The sequence below is a fragment of the Mustela lutreola genome, chromosome 8 (genome assembly GCF_030435805.1).
Source record: "Mustela lutreola isolate mMusLut2 chromosome 8, mMusLut2.pri, whole genome shotgun sequence".
Classification (NCBI taxonomy): domain Eukaryota; kingdom Metazoa; phylum Chordata; class Mammalia; order Carnivora; family Mustelidae; genus Mustela; species Mustela lutreola.
Window position 1 is genome coordinate 57,512,774 of NC_081297.1, and position 18,847 is coordinate 57,531,620.

General features: G+C 48.7%; 2 protein-coding genes across 3 annotated transcripts; both read right to left on the reverse strand.

Moving 5' to 3' along the window:
• Window positions 1-271: 271 nt before the first annotated feature.
• MYL6 (myosin light chain 6) lies at window positions 272-3,505 on the reverse strand. 2 transcript variants are annotated; one of them, XM_059185007.1, is made up of 7 exons: window positions 3,376-3,505; window positions 3,107-3,134; window positions 2,083-2,226; window positions 1,681-1,854; window positions 1,510-1,587; window positions 1,166-1,210; window positions 272-461 (listed from the first exon to the last, which is right to left on the reverse strand). In XM_059185007.1, exons 1-6 carry the CDS (start codon window positions 3,376-3,378, stop codon window positions 1,182-1,184), a joined length of 456 nt encoding a protein of 151 aa, XP_059040990.1. In that variant the 5' UTR covers window positions 3,379-3,505; the 3' UTR covers window positions 272-461; window positions 1,166-1,181. The 2 variants fall into 2 exon arrangements, with proteins under 2 accessions (XP_059040990.1, XP_059040989.1); XM_059185006.1 differs by lacking the exon at window positions 1,166-1,210.
• A 230-nt stretch (window positions 3,506-3,735) lies between these two features.
• On the reverse strand, window positions 3,736-8,203 carry MYL6B (myosin light chain 6B). Its single transcript, XM_059185005.1, has 8 exons — window positions 8,028-8,203; window positions 6,329-6,551; window positions 5,565-5,592; window positions 5,185-5,328; window positions 4,782-4,955; window positions 4,179-4,256; window positions 3,998-4,036; window positions 3,736-3,857 (listed from the first exon to the last, which is right to left on the reverse strand). Exons 2-7 carry the CDS (start codon window positions 6,503-6,505, stop codon window positions 4,008-4,010), a joined length of 630 nt encoding a protein of 209 aa, XP_059040988.1. The 5' UTR covers window positions 6,506-6,551; window positions 8,028-8,203; the 3' UTR covers window positions 3,736-3,857; window positions 3,998-4,007.
• Between the last annotated feature and the right edge of the window lie 10,644 nt (window positions 8,204-18,847).

Consider the following 18,847-nt stretch of genomic DNA (forward strand, 5'->3'; position numbering starts at 1 on the left):
GCTGGGTTGAACCAGCTGGAGGGCTAGGAGGACCTCCTGGTGGAGACAGCACCGAGCATGGTCAGCCTTGGTCCTAAGGGTATGTCTGGCTTCCTTAATCCCCCAGGGGGTAGCCTTTGTGGCATCAATGAATGGAGCCAGCAGTCTTTAAATGACACCAAGACGGATTCTACAAAACCCTTCTTCCCCAAGCTTTCCCAGCCCCTGGCCTAGGACCCTGGATGGTCTCTCCTGCCCTTCACCCTGCTCAGGAAGGAAAGTAGAACCATACTTAGGGCACAGAGCAAGTTTATTTGGTGACTGCTGACAGCAAATATTATCCAAGAGACAAGCTGGCAGAGGTGCTGTGACAAGAGGACCTAGGACGCATTTGGGGCTACATGCAGTCTCACGCAGGGGAAGGCACGGGGCTTGGGCACACCAGGAACATCCTCAGCCATTCAGCACCATACGGACAAGCTCTGTGGATTGGAGAGAGGGATGAGCCAGGGAGGAGGGCCGCGGGGAGGGGTCCACCAGGGGCCAGGAGACCACAGGACCACGAAGGTAGCCTAGGAGTGTGCCCGCAGAAACCAACCCTGGCTTTGCGGAGGAGCCACCTTGATCTGCCCAGTTCTCTCGGCCCCCAGCTCCCCCCACACCCGCTATTAGTCCCTCCACCCCACCCTGAGCAGCGAGAACACAGCAGGAGGCAGGAAAGTTCTTAACTACACCTACAGCTACTGTCAGCCATTGGCAGGAGAAGACAGAGGTTTGGGTTAGGGTACCTCCAAGCTGCCCAGCAGAAGAAAGAAGAAAAGACTAGTCAGCTCCAGCAGCACAACAGGGCAGGCAACCAACCCCCCTATGCCAACCACCTGTGCCCCAGGGCCAGAGGATCACCCCTAGGCAAGACCAGAACAGGCTGGTGTGAGCTCCCAGACACCAGCACCTTGGGCCCTATAAGCAAAACCTCAGAGCCCATTCGGAGAAAAGGAGGTACCACACCCCCAGGCTGTCTTCCTCTTTGAGGAACCCCTCCCCTTCCCAGTCAGCTCCATGCACAAACATGCTAGGAGGAAGTCAGATGGTAGTAGGGCAAGGGCAGGGGCTAGAGAGCAGAGGTTGGGCAGAAAAACACTGGGGAGGGGGCAACTAGAGAAGGGGAGGCTGGGAGGAGCCGTACCCGCCCCATGGGCCCGTCACCCCGACAGGATATGCCTCACAAACGCTGCAGGAAGGAAGAGACATTCGTGGTGAAGACAAGACACAGACGTAGGGTGAAGGGGTCAGGTGATGGAGGAACAGACATTCCCTTTGACTTCCCATTCCTTCCCGCCTCCCAACCCCCTTTACACATTACCCCTTCCTTTCCTGTCATGTTCCCATGGCCTCCCACTCCTGGGCTGGGCTGGGCCCTGCCCCTTGCCTCCGGGTTCTTTTTGGAGCCCAGGGACAGGGAGAGCCCCAAACGCTGGGGGTGACCTGCCTAGACAACTTCGTCCACGAGAGCCCCAATTCATCCCTCACCTTCATAGTTGATACAACCGTTGCTGTCCTCGTGCCCTGCCACCAGCATCTCTACTTCTTCCTCAGTCATCTTCTCACCTGTAGAGAGAGGAAAAAAATGCATTTTGGGGACTGGGTGGCAGGCATGTATCAGGTGGCACCACCACTCCAGGAGCCAGGGTAGAGCCTTACCCAGGGTGACAAGAACATGCCGGATTTCAGCACCCATGACGGTGCCATTCCCCTCCTTGTCAAACACCCGAAGGCCTTCGACATAGTCCTCATAAGTGCCCTGGTCCTTGTTCTTGGCCACAGTCTGCAGCATGGGCAGGAAGTGTTCAAAGTCCAGCACCTTCACATTCATCTCTGCCATAAAGGAGGCGGAAGGAAAATCACGCAGGTTCTTGGGACTGAGGACATGATAGGGACCACGAGTGAGGAGGTGGCTGCCACTCAAAGCAGGAGAAATCTGTTGGGTTTGCTAGCTAAGATAAACCTGCCTGAGTTCTGGGCCTATGCAGATAAAGGGAAGCTCTCAGCTGAAGAGCTGTAGGCCCATCACCACACTGAGAAATTGTCCGCAAGGACCCTCACCATCACTCTTGGGGTTCCCCAGGACCTTGAGCACCTCGGCGTTCGTGGGGTTCTGGCCCAGGGCCCTCATCACGTCCCCACACTGGCTGTACAGGATCTTGCCATCCCCTGTTCGGTCAAACAGCTGAAAGGCCTCCTTGAACTCTGAAGATTCAGATATACATCAGCACTAAGCATATGGCAGGTTAACCCCCCCCCCAACCCCTTCTGCCCATTCAACTTTGATCATGCTGAGGAAACCAGGTATTTGTACCACTGTACACCTAAGTCCACTAAGAGGGCCTAGTGTCCCTGCCTCCCAACACCGGTGTCCCACATAATGACACAGCTTTCCTCCCTCCCTGGGCAGAACTGTCATTCACATGCCCCCCTGCCTACAGCAAGCCCGCCCAACTGCCTCACTACTCTTACTAAGGGCAGGAATTTGCTACCGCCCTGTCTGGGGCCTGTCCTTATAAGGAAGTGGGAGCAGCAGCCTGGGACTGGGGTCATCCCAGCCTGATACTTCCCACCCCTCCTGTACAGAAAGAGACCTTCAGAGGGTACAGCTATGAAATATCCTCAGCAAATCCCCCTGTCCCCATTTTCACAAGATTCCAGGTCACTGCTTTTTACAATCTTCACAGTTCCAAGCTGGGGGCGGGGGGGGGCGGGGGGGGCGCGGGGTGTTGTCACAGGAGGAAAAAAGAGGCAGAAGCTGATTAAGGGACAGAGGAGCACAGGCAACTTAATACACCCTCCCCACATCCCACACACAACAGGCATTAGGTGACCAAGTTGTTTCACATACCCACACCACCTAAAACTCACCCGGGGCTTGGGGCTCGGATCTAGAGTGGAAGGGGAGGGAGGAAGAAAGAGTGAGAAAAGAAAATGGAGGATCCAGAAAGCGGGAGAAGGGAATTCGGTAAGTACTTCCCTGGGGGCGCTGAAGAGATGACAGGTTGGGGTTAGGAGGTAGGTGCTAGAAGGCGGGGGTCCCTCTCCCTCAACATGACCTCAGTAGGGGTCAGAGATTACTTACCTGCAGTCTGGTCCTCGGTGAAATCACACTGCTCAGGGAAGAGGGGAGCAGTCAGCATCTGAACCCCAAGCTTCTATCCCAGTCCCACAAACTGAACCACAAACTCCTGTTCCAAGCTGGGGACTCGCTTCCCGACAGGACAAGACCCCCAAACTTTCCAACCCCACCCCCGACCTTCCAGGCCCTCAGCTTCCCTTTGCAACCCCCCACCCCCGACTTCCCGCCTCTCGCCCCAAATCCCGCTCATCGTTCCAGGACCCGGGCCCCACCATCTTGACCGCTCCGCTCCGCGGGACCTTTCCCTGCAGTAATGGCTCCGGTTCCCAGCCCAACCCTAGTCTTAGTACGTCCCAATGACGTCAGTCTCAGATGATCCAGCCAATAGGAGTCCTGGCCTGGCTTTATGCAGATAACTTCGCTATATTAGTAATGAGGTGGGCGGGGCCCGCCGCTGCTTCCTTCGGCTTATCCCTACCTGGCTAGGAGGAAACCGTAGAAGCGGATCGAGTGGGGCGCGGAGAGCCTGCTACTCGGTCCAGCAGGAAGATCAGAGGATATCGGATTGGATATCGGTCACTGCCCCCTTCCTTCCTCCCTCCCCCACCTCGGAAGAAAGCAACAGTCGGACGCCTAGTGAGGAATCGTCTCTTTATTTGGAAACAATAGGTGGCCTCCTAGCGGCAGGAACGTGCTTCCGCCTGCCGGAGAGGAGGGGGGGTGGGGGTGGGGCAGTGTCCGACCCCCACCGCATCTGTGGAAAAACATGAAAGTTGCCAAGGCCGGTCGCTCGCGCGCAGCAGGACGTGAAAACGCACTTCCCTGCTTTCCTGCCTTGGCTGAGGAAAGGAAAGGAAACTTGCCTCTCGGGGAGTGGGGAGGGAGGAGCCCTACCTGTAGGAGCTCAGACGCTTAGGATGTGCTTCAGGAAGGCTGCAGAGAGGAGGCAAGAGGGGTTCAGAAGCGGGCCCTTGGATAATCCATCTGATTTTAGACAATCTAGGCCTCGGGTGTCCACAGACCGCGAGCCTTCCTCCCCTTCTTTCCTGTCCCTTTTGCTTCGCTGGCCCCTCACCTTCATAGTTGATGCAGCCATTGCTGTCCTCATGTCCTGCCAGAACAGTCTCCACCTCCTCTTCAGTCATCTTCTCTCCTGAGCCCCAAGACATAGCATTTTAGTCCCTGCCCTCCATCCCTCACCAACCAGGCCTCTCTCTCCTAGGTGGTACCTTCTCTTCTCCCACCCTTGGAAACTTGCTCATGGCAACAGAACCCCAAAGGAATCCCCTCCTTGTAATGGTAACAGCTAGAAGCTGTCCCTGGATCTTGTTTTCCATTTCACCTGCACTAGCACCTGGTGAAAGCTTTCACAGAGGGAAAGTGAATTCCAGAGGGTTAAGGGGCTACCAGATCACAGAGCACAAGCATCTCTTCCACAACAGAAAATCAGGTTTTCCACCTCATCTTCTTTCCTCTGTCCTTTGGGAGGCATCTGCATCTACCCCCACTTTACCTCCTGCAGGAAGAAGCCCTTCAGATTCTGCCGCCATGGCTCTGACCTTCTCAGTCTCCTGCCCATGACCTATAGGCCGATAATCCTTCCCTGGCTCTGCCTACTTGGCTAACCTTGGTCCACCCCCTCCTCTCCAACCCACAGGAGTTCTGGTCCCTGCCTTACCCAGGGTGGTAAGGACATGTCTGAGCTCTGCTCCCATGACTTTGCCATTCCCCTCTTTGTCAAACACCCGAAGCCCTTCCAGGTAGTCCTCATATGTGCCTTGGTCCCGGTTTTTGGCTACGGCCTGGAGCATGGGCAGGAAAGTCTCGAAGTCCACACGCCGGGACTTCAGCTCTAATGATTGAAAAGAGGAGGGAAAGGTCAGTGCAGTGTCACCTTGGACCCAGCTCCCAACCCTACCACGTAGGCCTTCATCCTGTTCAACATTCAGTTTGTTTTTCTAGCCGCGTTTGATAGTTTTTGAAGTCCTGAAACCCACCCCAGCATCCTCTGTCACCTTGCCAACATTCCTCCGTTCCACCACCACACTGAAAACCCACAATGTTCCAGGCGTCCCCCTCACCATCACTTTTGGGGTTCCCCAGGACCTTGAGCACCTCGGCGTTCGTGGGGTTCTGGCCCAGGGCCCTCATCACATCCCCACACTGACTGTACAGGATCTTGCCATCCCCTACTCGGTCAAACAGCTCAAAAGCCTCCTTGAACTCTGAAGTATAAGCAAAGGTCAGTATTGGGACCAGGGGTTCCCATCGCCACCCCTCCCCCACCCCTGACAGAAAGGAGATTCAGAAACTATGTGATAGAGCTGGGCAGATTAAGGAACCCAAAGACCACTAGTGTGGAAGTTTTCAAGGTTGGGACCGGAGTCAGGGGAAGAGAAAGAGGATCTGATCAGGGGCTTGGGACTAGACAGTGGAGCTTAAGGGACCAGCTTCTCCTCACCCTCCAGCTGGTCCTTGTTAAACTCGATCTGTGGAAGAAAAGAGCAGGTGAGGAGGGATGACAGGGCTCATTCAATCTCTCTCCAGCACTCCTCTCAACCAACTGGCAGCCACTCTTGGGGAGGGGCCCAACGAGACCAGGCTGGGAGCCCAGCCACCTCAGTCCCATTCCCAGCTCTGGACCTTGGGAGAATCCCAAGAGGAGGAATTATGGGGGGGAGGGTTTCCTGGGAACAGGGTTAATCCCATGCCACCTGTTTCCCTCCCTCCAGTGCCCTGAGCTCTGCATCCCTCACATAACTGGGGGTTGAACAAAGGCTAAATTTACCCCTGGCCCCCAGCTGTGATTGTCTAACAAGTCTGTCCTCTTCAGCCTTCCCTCCTGGGGTTCAGAGCTGTGGCTTTTAGAATTGAACAGTCAGCCAGGCACAGGCACAAGCTCCCTCTCTTCACCTTGAAACCGTCCTCAGAACCCAGATGTTCCCCATCTCACAGGTCCCTGCTTCTGGCAGGGGGGTCAGTGAGAATGTGTGTACATACGCACACACATGTTATAGGTTAGAGGGAGAGAACAAAAAAGAACAGCAGAGTCATAAGCCTGGATGCTTCCAAATGGCGGGGGGCAGGGCGGGGGACTAAGAGGAATCTCTAGTATCTGCTGGTGCTCACTGATTCCCTGTTTTCTAGATACCCCCTCATCTCCTAGGCTGTTTCCCACCCTGTATCATCCCTTCCAAATTCTTTCTTCACCTTCCCAGAACTCACCACCACTTTGGAGAGATCGATGGGGGGCTCCTGGGTTTTCTGAAGGGCTGGAGGGGCAGCTGGAGCTGGCTCAGCCTTGGTCTTGGCTGAAGGGGCTCCAACTGCGGGTTTGGCAGCAGGTTTGGCAATAGAGGGTCCTGCCGGTTTCTTCATAGGAACATCCTTCTTGGGAGGCATGATGTCCAGTGGCCAAAGGACAGTGTGCCGATGGGGGCACCCATCTCTGTTTAAATAGCCAGGGAGTCTGGGATGTCAAGGGGCGGGGGCAGGGGCAGGGAGCCAGTTGGCAGTGGGGAGGGTGAGATAGAGGAGAGATATGCTGGCCTGCCCTGGACTCCTATGGTTCAGGACTCCTGTCCCAAGGTCTTCTCGCTTCTGTTCACTTGGCCCCAAATGCTGGCCAGAACAATGGCCCCTTTGGGGGCAGGGGAAGGAAGCCAGAGATGGCCCAGAATGAGGGAGTTAACCTCCAGGATAAGGATAGGATGTTTGCCAGTGACAGACACTGACATAGGGGTGAAGCAAAGAAGAGGATGCAGGCATTCCAGGCCTCAACCCCCTGACACAGAGTAGCCCTTTTTTCTAGCAGCTTTAGATTCTTGAAGGCTGAGGCAGGGAGGGGGAACTTGTGAACTGGGGTTGTTAAAGGAGTCTGGGAGGGACACCTGCTTAGCTCAGTCAGTAGAACATGCGACTCCTATCTCAGAGTTGTAGGTTCAGGCCCCACATTGCGTGTGCAGACTACTAAAAAATAAAATCTTAAAAAAAAAAAAAAAGTGGGGTCTGGGAGCAGTGAAAGGTGAAAAGAATAAGCAGTTCCTCCACTCCCCTCCGACCACGATTGAGGAACAGGGGTAGTTGACCCCATAGACTAATAATCCCCCAAATTTACAGTCCCTGCTGCCTTCCCTCACAGCCCAGAACTGGAATTGTGCACAATATAGATAAAGAATAGTAACAGAAAGAGGAGTGTGACACCCCCATTGTCTCCTGTTCCCAGTATTGTATTAAGGGTAAGGGGTGGGGGCAAGGATCAGGTTTACTGCCCACCACCCATACTCCCAAGGAAGGAACCCTTTTCCACAAGCCCATGGTCATTCAGGTCAGACGAAGGTAGGGTGCCTGCTGAATATGCAGCTGAATTTGCAGGGACTCACTCTGTGGTGGCACCTGAGGGGAAGGGCAGGAGGCCCTGAGAGGCAAAGGGCCTAAATCCTAAAATCTCTAATCCAAAAGGATGTGGGAGGTCCAATGGGCTCCAAGGGTACTTACCCCTCAACCAGAGAATAATAAAAACTCTGACACTGGCCCCAGGTCCCAAACCTTACAGGGGGACACCAGGGTTGGGTCTAAGTCTGAGGTGGTTGGGAGAGGGGGGAGGTTGCTGGCTACTTTTGTTCTAGGGAAAAGGAAGGAAAGGATTTAGGCAGCATTCTGAGTAAGATAGTAGTGATTCCCCTTAGACCCTGGGGTTCAGAGTGGATGATCTGTCTTCCACTTGCAAAAATGCGTCTGAATCTCATTACTGAACATTGTCCCATTTTAGAAAAATCAGAATCATTCCACCCTCCCAGAATACATCACACACACACGCACACACACCCACACACACGCACGCGCACGCACGCACGCACGCACGCGCACCTTAAATCAAGCTTAAATAATGGAAAGAGTCCCTCCCCAGCTCGCAAAAACTCACCCTGCGGGGTCCAGGTAAGGGTGGAGGCGGGGCGCTGGGAGGAGGCTGCGGGCCCCTAAGGGTTAACTCCAGAGGCCTCGGAGCATGCCGGGAGTCGTAGTCCTCGAGCTTCCGCGGGCTCACGGGAGACGCAGCTGTTTAGCAGGAGGAGGACACCCAGGCGGTGGCTTCCGGCAGGTGGGAGCGGTTGGTGACTCAGGAAGTTTTGGCGCACTTCTTGTCCCGGAACTAAAAGGCAATGCTCAAGTTATAGTCCCCTCCCCTGACCCTAAAAGCGTGTGGGGGGCCCCCAGGATAGCTCCCTTGCCCAGCCGTGAGTTCCCCAGTGCGGACTGGGATATTTTCTCCGAATCGGCTTGTGGGAGAACGCCGGACCAGGGGGCGGGCCGAAGACACCGCGGGCCGGGTGGAAGGCGTAGTGGGGTGCACTCAGCGCCCCGGCTTAGCTTACTCTCGCGGTTTGGTAGAAGAGAGCAGAGGTCACAGAGTTGTTATGGGACTTAGAACAATAACTCCAAAGTGTTTCTTTTTCTTCTCTCCTTTTATTTAAATGAGCTAGTAGTTGAAATCATTGTTAAGATTTGGGATTAAGCTTGGTCCCCTACCCCAGTTTCTCCCAAGTTGAGGTTTCTCCTTACCGCGGTCGGGACTTCACGGGTCCTCCTGGAAAGGAGGCTTGGCACTCCAGCCCTTTCAGTCTGTGACATCTCTGCTAGCCTTGGACATCTCATTCCCCAAACCATTATCAGAGGTTCCCTGCCCTGTGCTGGGAGGGAACCAACTGGTCAGGCCCTGGGTCAGTAAATGCCGCGCATTTGCTACCTGGGCAGGTGTGCAGGCAGAGGTTCGGAGTAGAAAGCCCGTGCGAGCTTGGGAGGGTGAAGCATAAATAAACTTGATGGGCACTAAGTGATGTTTGCTGGTTGGGGGAAGCTGCTCGGAAGAGTAGAAATCTAAGCAACTATCCCCAGAAGCCTCCACCGAGCCCTTACCGCTCCAGGGGCTAAATTATCTCAGGCAGCAAAGGGGGAGCCAAAGAGAAGGGCTCACACCACTCTGTTTATATTGGAACCCAGTTTCTACTAGGTATTTGCTGGTAACCAACAAGTGTAGTTACCTCTGTGTGTCTCAGTTCCTCCATCTGTAAAATAAGGATAGTAGTAGCTAGCTCATAAGGCTGTTGGGAGGAGGAGATCTGTTAATATTTGTAAAATAGAATGGGGCATGGCACAGAGTAAGTAGTGAATAAGTGTGAAATAAATTTCCTTTACTCTTCCCAACATATGAAGTTGCTGGTTTTTCCCCATTTTCTACCCGTAAACGATCACTGGACCTGAAGAAATGGAGCAAGAAGAAATATGAGAACATAAGTGTTTGGTTAGGAGGCTGGGGAAGAGCTGTATCACAAATGCCTTTTTGTGTCTTTCATCATGTTAGCAGTAGTTGATTTGGAAAATGTGGTTTATCTGATTTTTCTTCTTCCCTCTTCCCCTTGATCTAGCTGTAGCCCTCTTTTGGCACTTTGTCAAGTAGAAGCGGTTATAGCATCATCTGACTGCCTAGCATTTTTTTTTTTAAGATTTTATTTATTTATTTGACAGATCACAAGTAGGCAGAGAGGCAGGCAGAGAGAGAGAGAGGAAGGGAAGCAGGCTTCCTGCTGAGCAGAAAGCCCGATGCGGGGCTCGATCCCAGGACCCTGGGACCCTGGGACCCTGGGACCCTGGGACCATGACTTGAGCCAAAGGCAGAGGCTTTAACCCACTGAGCCACCCAGGCGCCCCACTTCCTAGCATTTTTTTCTGCTTTATAAAGAAGTAGTGCAAAGAGAAAACATGAAGACTCTTGGCAAACAGATTGGAGAATTTCCTTTGTTCTTCGTACTATTTTTTTTTAATCATAAATAATGCAAACTATACTGAACATGATCTTAACCAGGCATAGGTGATTTCTTCAACATGTGTGGATTTTGGATTTTCTGTGACAAATGCCTCTCTCCTCTCTCCACACATAGCATTTGACTTGTAAGTTTTTAGGGATTACATATTTATTCTAATATTAGTTTCAACATAGAATAATTAGAAAGGGCACATCTTTAAAAGTAAAAGAAAAATACACATTAAAAACCTAAGAGAGGGGCGCCTGGGTGGCTCAGATAGGTATCTGCCTTCAGCTTAGGTCATGATCCCAGGGTCCTGGGATTGAGCCCTGCATCTGGTTCTTTGCTCAGCGGGGAGTCTGCTTCTCCCTCTCTCTCTCCACTGTTACCCCTGCTTGTGCTCTCCCACTCTTTCGAATAAATAAATAAAATCTTAAAAAAAAAAAAAAAAACCTAAGAGCACAGGGTCGCCTAGGTGACTCAATCAGTTGAGCATCGGTTGAGCATCTGACTTGATTTTGACTCTCTTTAAGATCTCAGGGTTGTGGGGCACCTGGGTGGCTCAGTGGTTAAGCCTCTGCCTTCGGCTCAGGTCATGATCCCAGGGTCCTGGGATCGAGCCCCGAATCTGGCTCTCTGCTCAGCGGGGAGCCTGCTTCCTCCTCTCTCTGCCTGCCTCTCTGCCTACTTGTGGTCTCTGTCTGTCAAATAAATAAATAAAATCTTTAAAAAAAAAAAAAAAGATCTCAGGGTTGTGAGATGGAGCCTCATGTGGGCTATATTCTGGGCACAGGGTCTGCTTAACGTTCTTTCTCCCTCTGCCTCTCTCCCCTGCATTGCATGCATGCATTATCTCCCTCTTAAACAAACAAACAAAAAAACTAATAGAACAACTCTTGGAATTACACAGCACTATAGATCTTCAGTTACTTAATTAATTGTGGGTTCACCCTGTAGAGCTTAACTGTAATTGCATGTTCACCCTATAGAGCTTAACTAGCTCTTTAAACACTAGCTAATGTGTTAAGATGTATAATAGTTTAGGAAGAGAGAACACTATTTCCTAAGTAAATAGGAGAGAATTGGTTAGGAATAATATCCTCAGTCCTTTGGCATCTTGACCAGGAAGTGGTATTCATGGTTAACCATAACAGAAAGAAGGAGGAGGATAATAAGGATGTTTCATGATACATGGGTAGTTTATAAAGTCTTTCCCCAGTCCCGTTTTTTAAAAGATTTTATTTATTTATTTGAATGAGAGAGAGCACAAGGAGAGGGGAGGAACAGAGAGAGAAGCCGACTTCCCGTTGAGCAGGTAGCCGGATGTGGGACTCAATCCCAGACCCTGGGATCATGACCTGAGCTGACCTGAGCAGAAGACAGATGCTTAAAAAACTAACTGAGCAACCCAGACGCTCCCCAAGTCCCATTTTTAATAAGACCACAATAGATGCAAGATATAAGCAGAAAAAGAAATATATAGAAATATATGTAAGTATGCTAGTTTCTTTTTTTTTTTTTTTTTTACTGCTCTAAAATAGTGGTTCTCAGACCTAGCTGTTCTTTTTGAAGATTTATTTTAAAGATTTTATTTATTTATTTGACAGAGATCACAAGCAGGCAGAGAGGCAGGCAGAGAGAAGGAGAAAGCAGGCTCCCTGCTGAGCAAAGAGCCCAATGTAGGGCTTGATCCCAGGACCCTGGGACCATGACCCGAGCTGAAGGCAGAGGCTTTAATCCACTGAGCCACCCAGACACCCCAAGACTTAGCTGTTCTTTAGAATCTCCTGGGAATTTTATAAACAGACAGACTTCCAGGCTCTGCCTGCAGAGCTTCTGACTCTAGTTCTGTGTTAGGTCTGGAAATCTATTTAAGGTAGTTTTAGCTACGGAAAGGACAGAGAACAAACTAACATAGGTAACTACAGCTTTAATAAGAGGAGTGATCTTTTTGAAATGTGCATTTGATTATGTCATCTCCCTACCTAAAATCCTTCCATGTGTTTTGATAAAGACTGAATCTTTAGTTGGGCCACAAAACCCGGCAGTTTCAAACGCTGCTTGCTTGTACCAGCCACACCTCTATACCAGCCACATCTACTAGCTTTCAGATCTTCAAAGGGATCATGTTCCTTTTTTTCAGGTTGTTGCCACTGTCTTTTCTGTCTCTGTCCCCTGTCCCTACTAACACACACACTTTCTGGGGCCAAGCAGAGTAGGGTGCCTGGCATGTACTGGGCAGTCAAATATCTGGAGAATGAATGGCTCTCTGGATAAAAGGGAAGGGTCAAGGATGGATACTGACAGTAGTAAGTTAATTAGGAAATAGATTAGGGATTCAGGAGATAGAGTTCCTGGGTATTTTTACTCTATAGTAGAACATGAGGTGATTGATTTGATAAAAGAGGAAGGAGGAGAAGGTGACTTGAGAAAGTGGTGAAGGTTTGAAACAGGTGCTATGAAAAGTGGGAGGTGGCTTACTGGGGACCCATTCACAAATACTCATTTGACATTTACTGAGTTGCCTTCTCTGTGCTCCCTACATGAACTTGCTGAGTAGCATGGAGGGTGGTTGTCATGGAAGATCATGAGTTTGTAATGATGCCAATCCACGAGGTAGTGATTTCCTTTTCCAGCTGTACTCAGCTGGTTGGATGATTGAGCTAGAACAGAGCAGCAGCTGGAAATGGTAATGCGTTGGAGTTTTGTGGAGTAGGGATGATGGACGATCATGGAAGCGATTGAGAATCTGAATCAAAGAAGGTTTGTGGGGGCGCCTGGGTGGCTCAGTGGGTTAAAGCCTCTGCCTTCGACTCAAGTCGTGATCTCAGAGTCCTGGGATCAAGCCCTGAATCGGGCTCTCTGCTCAACAGGGAGCCTGTTTCCCTTCTTCTCTCTCTGCCTGCCTCTCTGCCTACCTGTGATCTCTGTCTGTCAAATAAATAAATAAAATCTTAAAAAATAAAATAAATAAAACTGGCTAACCAATAGGGAGGGCTTATTGACTTATGTAATTGAAAAGTCAAGAGGTAGGGTGGGGTTCAAGTTCATTTTGATCCAGAACTTTCATGACATCACAAAAGGACTTTCTAATTTTTTTACCACTGTCCTTCATGTGTTGACTTCATACTTGGAGTCCCTCCTGGAGCCATACCTTCTTAGCTGCATGGGTATCACATCCTTATATCACAGGAGGAAGAGAGGGAGCTTTTCTTTTTTATTTTGGAAATATTTATTTATTTATTTATTTAAATAAGCTTTACACCAACATGGGGCTTGAACTCATGACCCTGAGATCAGGAGTCTCATGCTCTACTGACTGAGCCAACCAGGCACAGCAGCATGAGCTTTTCTTCACCATTGGAATCAGTTCCTGAACTTCACTTTGATTGGCCTGATTAAGAAAAATGCCCATCCATCTTTGAATTAATCAGCATGACTAGGGAAATAACATGCCCTGTTTGGCTTAGGTGTGGCGTTTTGCCCGCCCCCATGACAAGGAGATGTTACTCCGATAGGCCAGTCAGGGTCTGTCTGCCATTGGACGTGGACTGGAATCCATCCAAATGGGGAAGAGTAGAAGGGACACTGGGGAGGAAACCTACATTGTCCACTGCAATGAGGAACTATGATGTTAATTACTGAATAGCCCCCATTATACCTTGCAGATGCCACGGTGACAGCAATATTCAGAGTGCCATACCCTTCAGTAAATATTGAGTGTCTGTGTATTTAGTGAATGACAGAGATGAGAAAAGGTAGAGACAGTGTATCAGATTGGCATCAACTCCAGAGGAGCTGAGATTTTTACTGCTCTGAGAATAACAGTGGGGAAACAGCATTGGGGTCTAAGGAGAATGTGGACCTCACTTCCCGGTATAAGAATATGGGGTTCACAGAAAAGGAGCAGTCTCCCCTTGAGGGTGCTCCAGGTGAATGAGGTCTCTTGGGAGGTGAGCCAGATTTCAGAGGAGGCCAGAGTGAGCTTTGTGTAAAAATAATTTTAAGGAGTAGAGTGGACGGGAGGTGTTAGGTTGACATAGGTTTGCAGAGATGATACAAGGTCCCTCATCTCCTCTCTTAGCTGTCCTTTTAAAAAATTTTTTTAAAGATTTTATACATTTACTTGTCAGAGAGAGAGAACACAAGCAGGGAGAGTGGCAGGCAGAAAGAGTAGCAGGCTCCCAGCTGAGCAAGGCCCCAGCCGGGCAGATCAGGACCCTGGGATCATAAGCTGAGCCAAAGCCATACGCTTAACCAACTGAGCCACCGAGGCGTCCCTTAGCTCCCTTTTATTCTTTGTACCTTTCTTATGTTTGGTTTTATGTATATAATCACTCTGTTTGCCTAATCTTAGATTTTTAGTTCTTTTTTTTTTCTTTTGTATTGAGGTATAATTGACATGTAACATTAGTTTCAGGTGTGTAACAATGATTCTATATTTGTGTACATTGTGAGGTAAACACCACAGTGAGTGTAATTAATGTCCATCACCACACATAGTTTAGAAAAAGTTTTTTCTTTTTTTTTTTTTTTTTTAAGATTTTATTTATCTGACAGTGAGAGAGGGAACAGAAGCAGGGGGAGTGGGAGAGGGAGAAGCAGGCTCCCCACTGAGCAGGGAGTGTGATTCGGGGCTCAATCCCAGGACCCTTGGACCATGACCTGAGCTGAAGGCAGACGCTTAATGACTGAGCCACCCACACGCCCCCCAAAATCTTTTTCTTATGATGAAAACTTACCTCTCAGCAACTTTCAAATATACAATCTGTGAGTTCAGTGTTTTGTTTGTTTTTGCATTCAAGTGAAGTCATAACAGTATTTGCCTTTCTCTGACTTATTTCATTTCACATAATACCCTGGAGGCCCGTCCATATTGCTGCAAATGGCAAGTTTTCCTTTTTTTTTTTTTTTAAATGGCTGAATAATATTTTATTTTATTTTATTTTATTTTTTTAAAGATTTTATTTATTTATTTATTTGACAGAGAGAGATCACAAGTAGACAGAGAGGCAGGCGGAGAGAGAGAGAGAGAGAGAAGCAGACTCCCTGCTGAGCAGAGAGCCCGATGCGGGGCTCAATCCCAGGACTGTGAGATCATGACCTGAGCTGAAGGCAGCGGCTTAATCCACTGAGCCACCCAGGTGCCCCTGAATAATATTTTATTGTATGGTATGCCACATGACCCTAATTTATAAAATATGTATTCCTTAATCATGTTAGCTTTTCCTCCTTATGGTAGTCACCTCATGGCTTTAAAGAAGAAGCTGCCGGGGCGCCTGCGTGGCTCAGTGGGTTAAGCCTCTGCCTTTGGCTCAGGTCCTGATCTCAGGTCCTGATGTAAGGGTCCTGGGATCGAGGCCGCATCTGGCCCTCTGCTCAGCAGGGAGCCTGCTCCCCCCACCCCGCCCCACCTGCCTGCCTACTTGTGTTCCCTCTCTCTGTCAAATAAATAAATAAAATCTTAAAAAAAAAAAAAAAAAAAAAAAAAAGGTAGCTGCAGCTCCAGGCATCACATCCTTCCAACAGTGACCCAATGGTAAAGGAAGGAGGCAATGAGGGCTTTCTTCTGTTGACACTCTAGTCCCCAGCTGACTTCCTCTTACATCTTATTGACTAGAGCTGGGGCTACACAGAGCCACCCCACATTACAGGGCAGGCTGGGAAAGAGTATCCAGCAAAGAGGATTTTGATGAATCCCCTGGGGCTGACACTGTCAGGAATGCTCTAGGATCCTGTATGTAGGGAAGAGGGGGAAATGGCTGTTGGGCAGACAACTGTACTGCCACATCCAGTTAACTACAGCACTTTGGGCCAGTAAAGTCACATTTCAAGAGAGCAGTATTTGTGGGGCGCCTGGTGAACTCAGTCAGAAGAACATATGACTCTTGATCTCAGGTTGTGAGTTCGAGCCCCACATGGGGTATAGAGATTACCTAAATAAATAAAACTTAAAAAAAAAAAAAAGGGTAGTATTTGCAGATATCAGTGATAGTCTACCTATATGCAATGGTATCTGCCTTTCTCTGAAAGAAGCAGGCATCTTGTATGTGTTAGTATCTAGGCCAGCTGTTTGAGAAGTAACAGATATACATTTGTTTAATTCTTGTGATTAATGACCCTGAATTTGTTCCATCTTTGTATATATAAGTACCACAATGTACTGAATTGTGTCTTGTCTTGCATTTAATATGTAGATCAGTACCTCTTCCCTTATATATCCGGAACTGGCAACGGTTGGGAAAGATTAGGGACCTCCTGGATGGGAGAATTTGTGCCATGTCCTCTAGTTTTCTGGAAATGTAACTACTTGAAATGATGAACTAGGTCAAGAGTCCTTTTTAAAGTCACACATTACAAGATCCCTGTTTGTATTATCTGAAGCCAGCTAGAGCAGCAGGCTTTGGGCCGCATGCCCAGTATCGAATAACTCAATAAGAGGCCTTAGAAATGTAAGTTCCTCTGCCCTGTGTTTCTTGGGTTTTCCTTCCTTAAATTTCTGGGTTGGGGGGAAGGCAGCTCTGCCCCCATGGCCACAGCTTGAGAATCCTCATAAGTTGGTGGGAAGGAAACAGAGGCAGCAGAGTATGAAAGTTATTGAAAAAATAGGAGCTGCATTCATGGATGGCATGAAATTTGAATTCAGCTTTTGCTAATAAGGTGAATTTTGACAATGCCTTGTGGAACTGAGTTTTGTTTTTTTCTCTGAGCCCTTTTTCTCTCCTCCCAGTGGGTAGCATCCTAAGGTTTATATTTTTCCAGAGAAGATGACAAAGCATCCCTCCCTCCCAAGGCAGTTCTGAAATCACTTGGTCCACTCTCCTTCCATGTGGTAGTTAGGACTGATGGAGTACAGCCTCTCTAGTTGCTGTTCAAGGAGGGGTCTCCAAAGGAGCAGAGCTCAAAGTGAGCATAACTGAATGGCTAGAAAATATTTCTCATTTTGCTGCCTATCAGGTGGTCCTGAAGCCTCTGTGAGTCTGGCGACACCTGCCACTAAGACACTGAGCCCGTGCTGGGCCGCAGAGCGTCCATGTTTGTGGCTTAGAGTCCTTTCACTGCAGAGCGCAGGGGATCATAATGGGCAGTGGACTGTAGACGGGGAGCTGTCTTCACTCATCACCAAGACTGGGAATGAGTCTCACTGAGAACCTCAAAGGGAGCCGCTTCACACAGGTGCCTTGAACATGCTCAACGGAACCAGCATTCTTGGTGGCTGGATGCACAGTAGGTTGTGACCATTAATTAAACTGACATGATTCATTAATTGAAAGGCTTTTTTAAAAATTTTAACTTGTATTTTTTCCTTTTTTTATTAAAAAAATTAACATTGACATAGAACATTAAATTAGTTTCAGATATATAACATTTCAATATTTATACAATTTCAAAATGAAAAACAGTAAGTCTAGTTATAGTTAACATCCATCACCTTACTTTGTTACAAATTTTTTTTCCTTGTGATGAGACTTTTCAGATCTCTTGTCTTAGCAGCTTTCACATATACAATATGGTATTTTAACTATAGTCACCATGCTGTGCATTGTGTCTCAGGTCTTATTTTATAGCTGGAAGTTTGTATCTTTTGACCCCCTTTACCCATTCTCCCACTCTCCTACCCCACCTCTGGAATCACCAATATGTTCTCTGTATCTATGAGCCTTTTTTCTTTTTCTAAGATTTTATTTATTTATTTGACAGAGATAAGAGATCACAGGCAGAGAGGCAGGCAGAGAGAGAGGGGGAAGTAGGCTCCCCGCTGAGCAGAGAGCCTGATGTGGGGCTCGTTCCTAGGACCCTGGGATCATGACCTGAGCCAAAGGCAGAGGCTTTATCCCACTGAGCTACCCAGGCGCCCCTCTATGAGCTTTTTTTTTTTTTAGTATTATTAGATTCCATATGTGAGTGAGATCATACAGTATTTGTCTTTTTTTTTTTTTTAAAGATTTTATTTATTTATTTGACAGAGAGAAATTACAAGTAAGCAGAGAGGCAGGCAGAGAGAGGAGGAAGCAGGCTCCCCGCTGAGCAGAGAGCCCGATACGGGACCCGATCCCAGGACCCCGAGATCACGACCCGAGCCGAAGGCAGCGGCTCAACCCACTGAGCCACCCAGGCGCCCCAGTATTTGTCTTTGACTTGTTTCACTTAGCATAATGCTCTCAAGGCCTGTCCATGTTGTTGCAAATGGTAGGATTTCCTTCTTTTTATGACTGAATAATATTCCTCTGTGTGTGTGTGTGTGTGTACACATGCACACCCCACATTTCTTTCTTCATTCATTCTTCAGTGGTCACTTAGGTTGTGTCCCTGTCTTGGCTATTGTAAATAATGGTGCGGTGAATATGGTCGTGCAGGGATGTCTTTGAGATAGAGATTTCCTTTAGATATATACCCAGAAGTGGAATTATTGGATCATGCAGCAGTTCTGTTTTCCATTTTTAAAAAAATATTTATTTATTTATTTATTTGACAGAGGGAGAGACAGGGAGAGAGGGAATACAAGCAGGAGGAGTGGGAGAGGGAGAAGTAGACCTTCCACTGAGCAAGGAAGGCCTCCGACTGAGCCACCAAGTGCCCCTCTATTTTTAGTTTTTTGAGGCCCCTCCATGCTGTTTTACCTAGTGCTTGCACCAGTTTATATCCCATAGGGTACAAGGGCTCCCTTTTTCATCAACACTTGTTATTTCTTGTCTTTGTGATGAGAGCCATTCTGAAAGTTGTAAGGTGATGTCTGATTGCGGTTTAAATTTGCATTTCCCTTGGGGTGTCTAGGTGGCTCAGTCAGTTAAGCGTCTGCCTTTGGCTCAGGTCATGATCCCAGGGTCCTGGGATCAAGTCCCGAATCAGGAATCTCTGCTCAGCAGGGAGCCTGTTTCCCTTGCTCTCTCTCTGCCCTGCCTCTCTGTCTACTTGTGATCTCTGTCAAATAAATAAATAA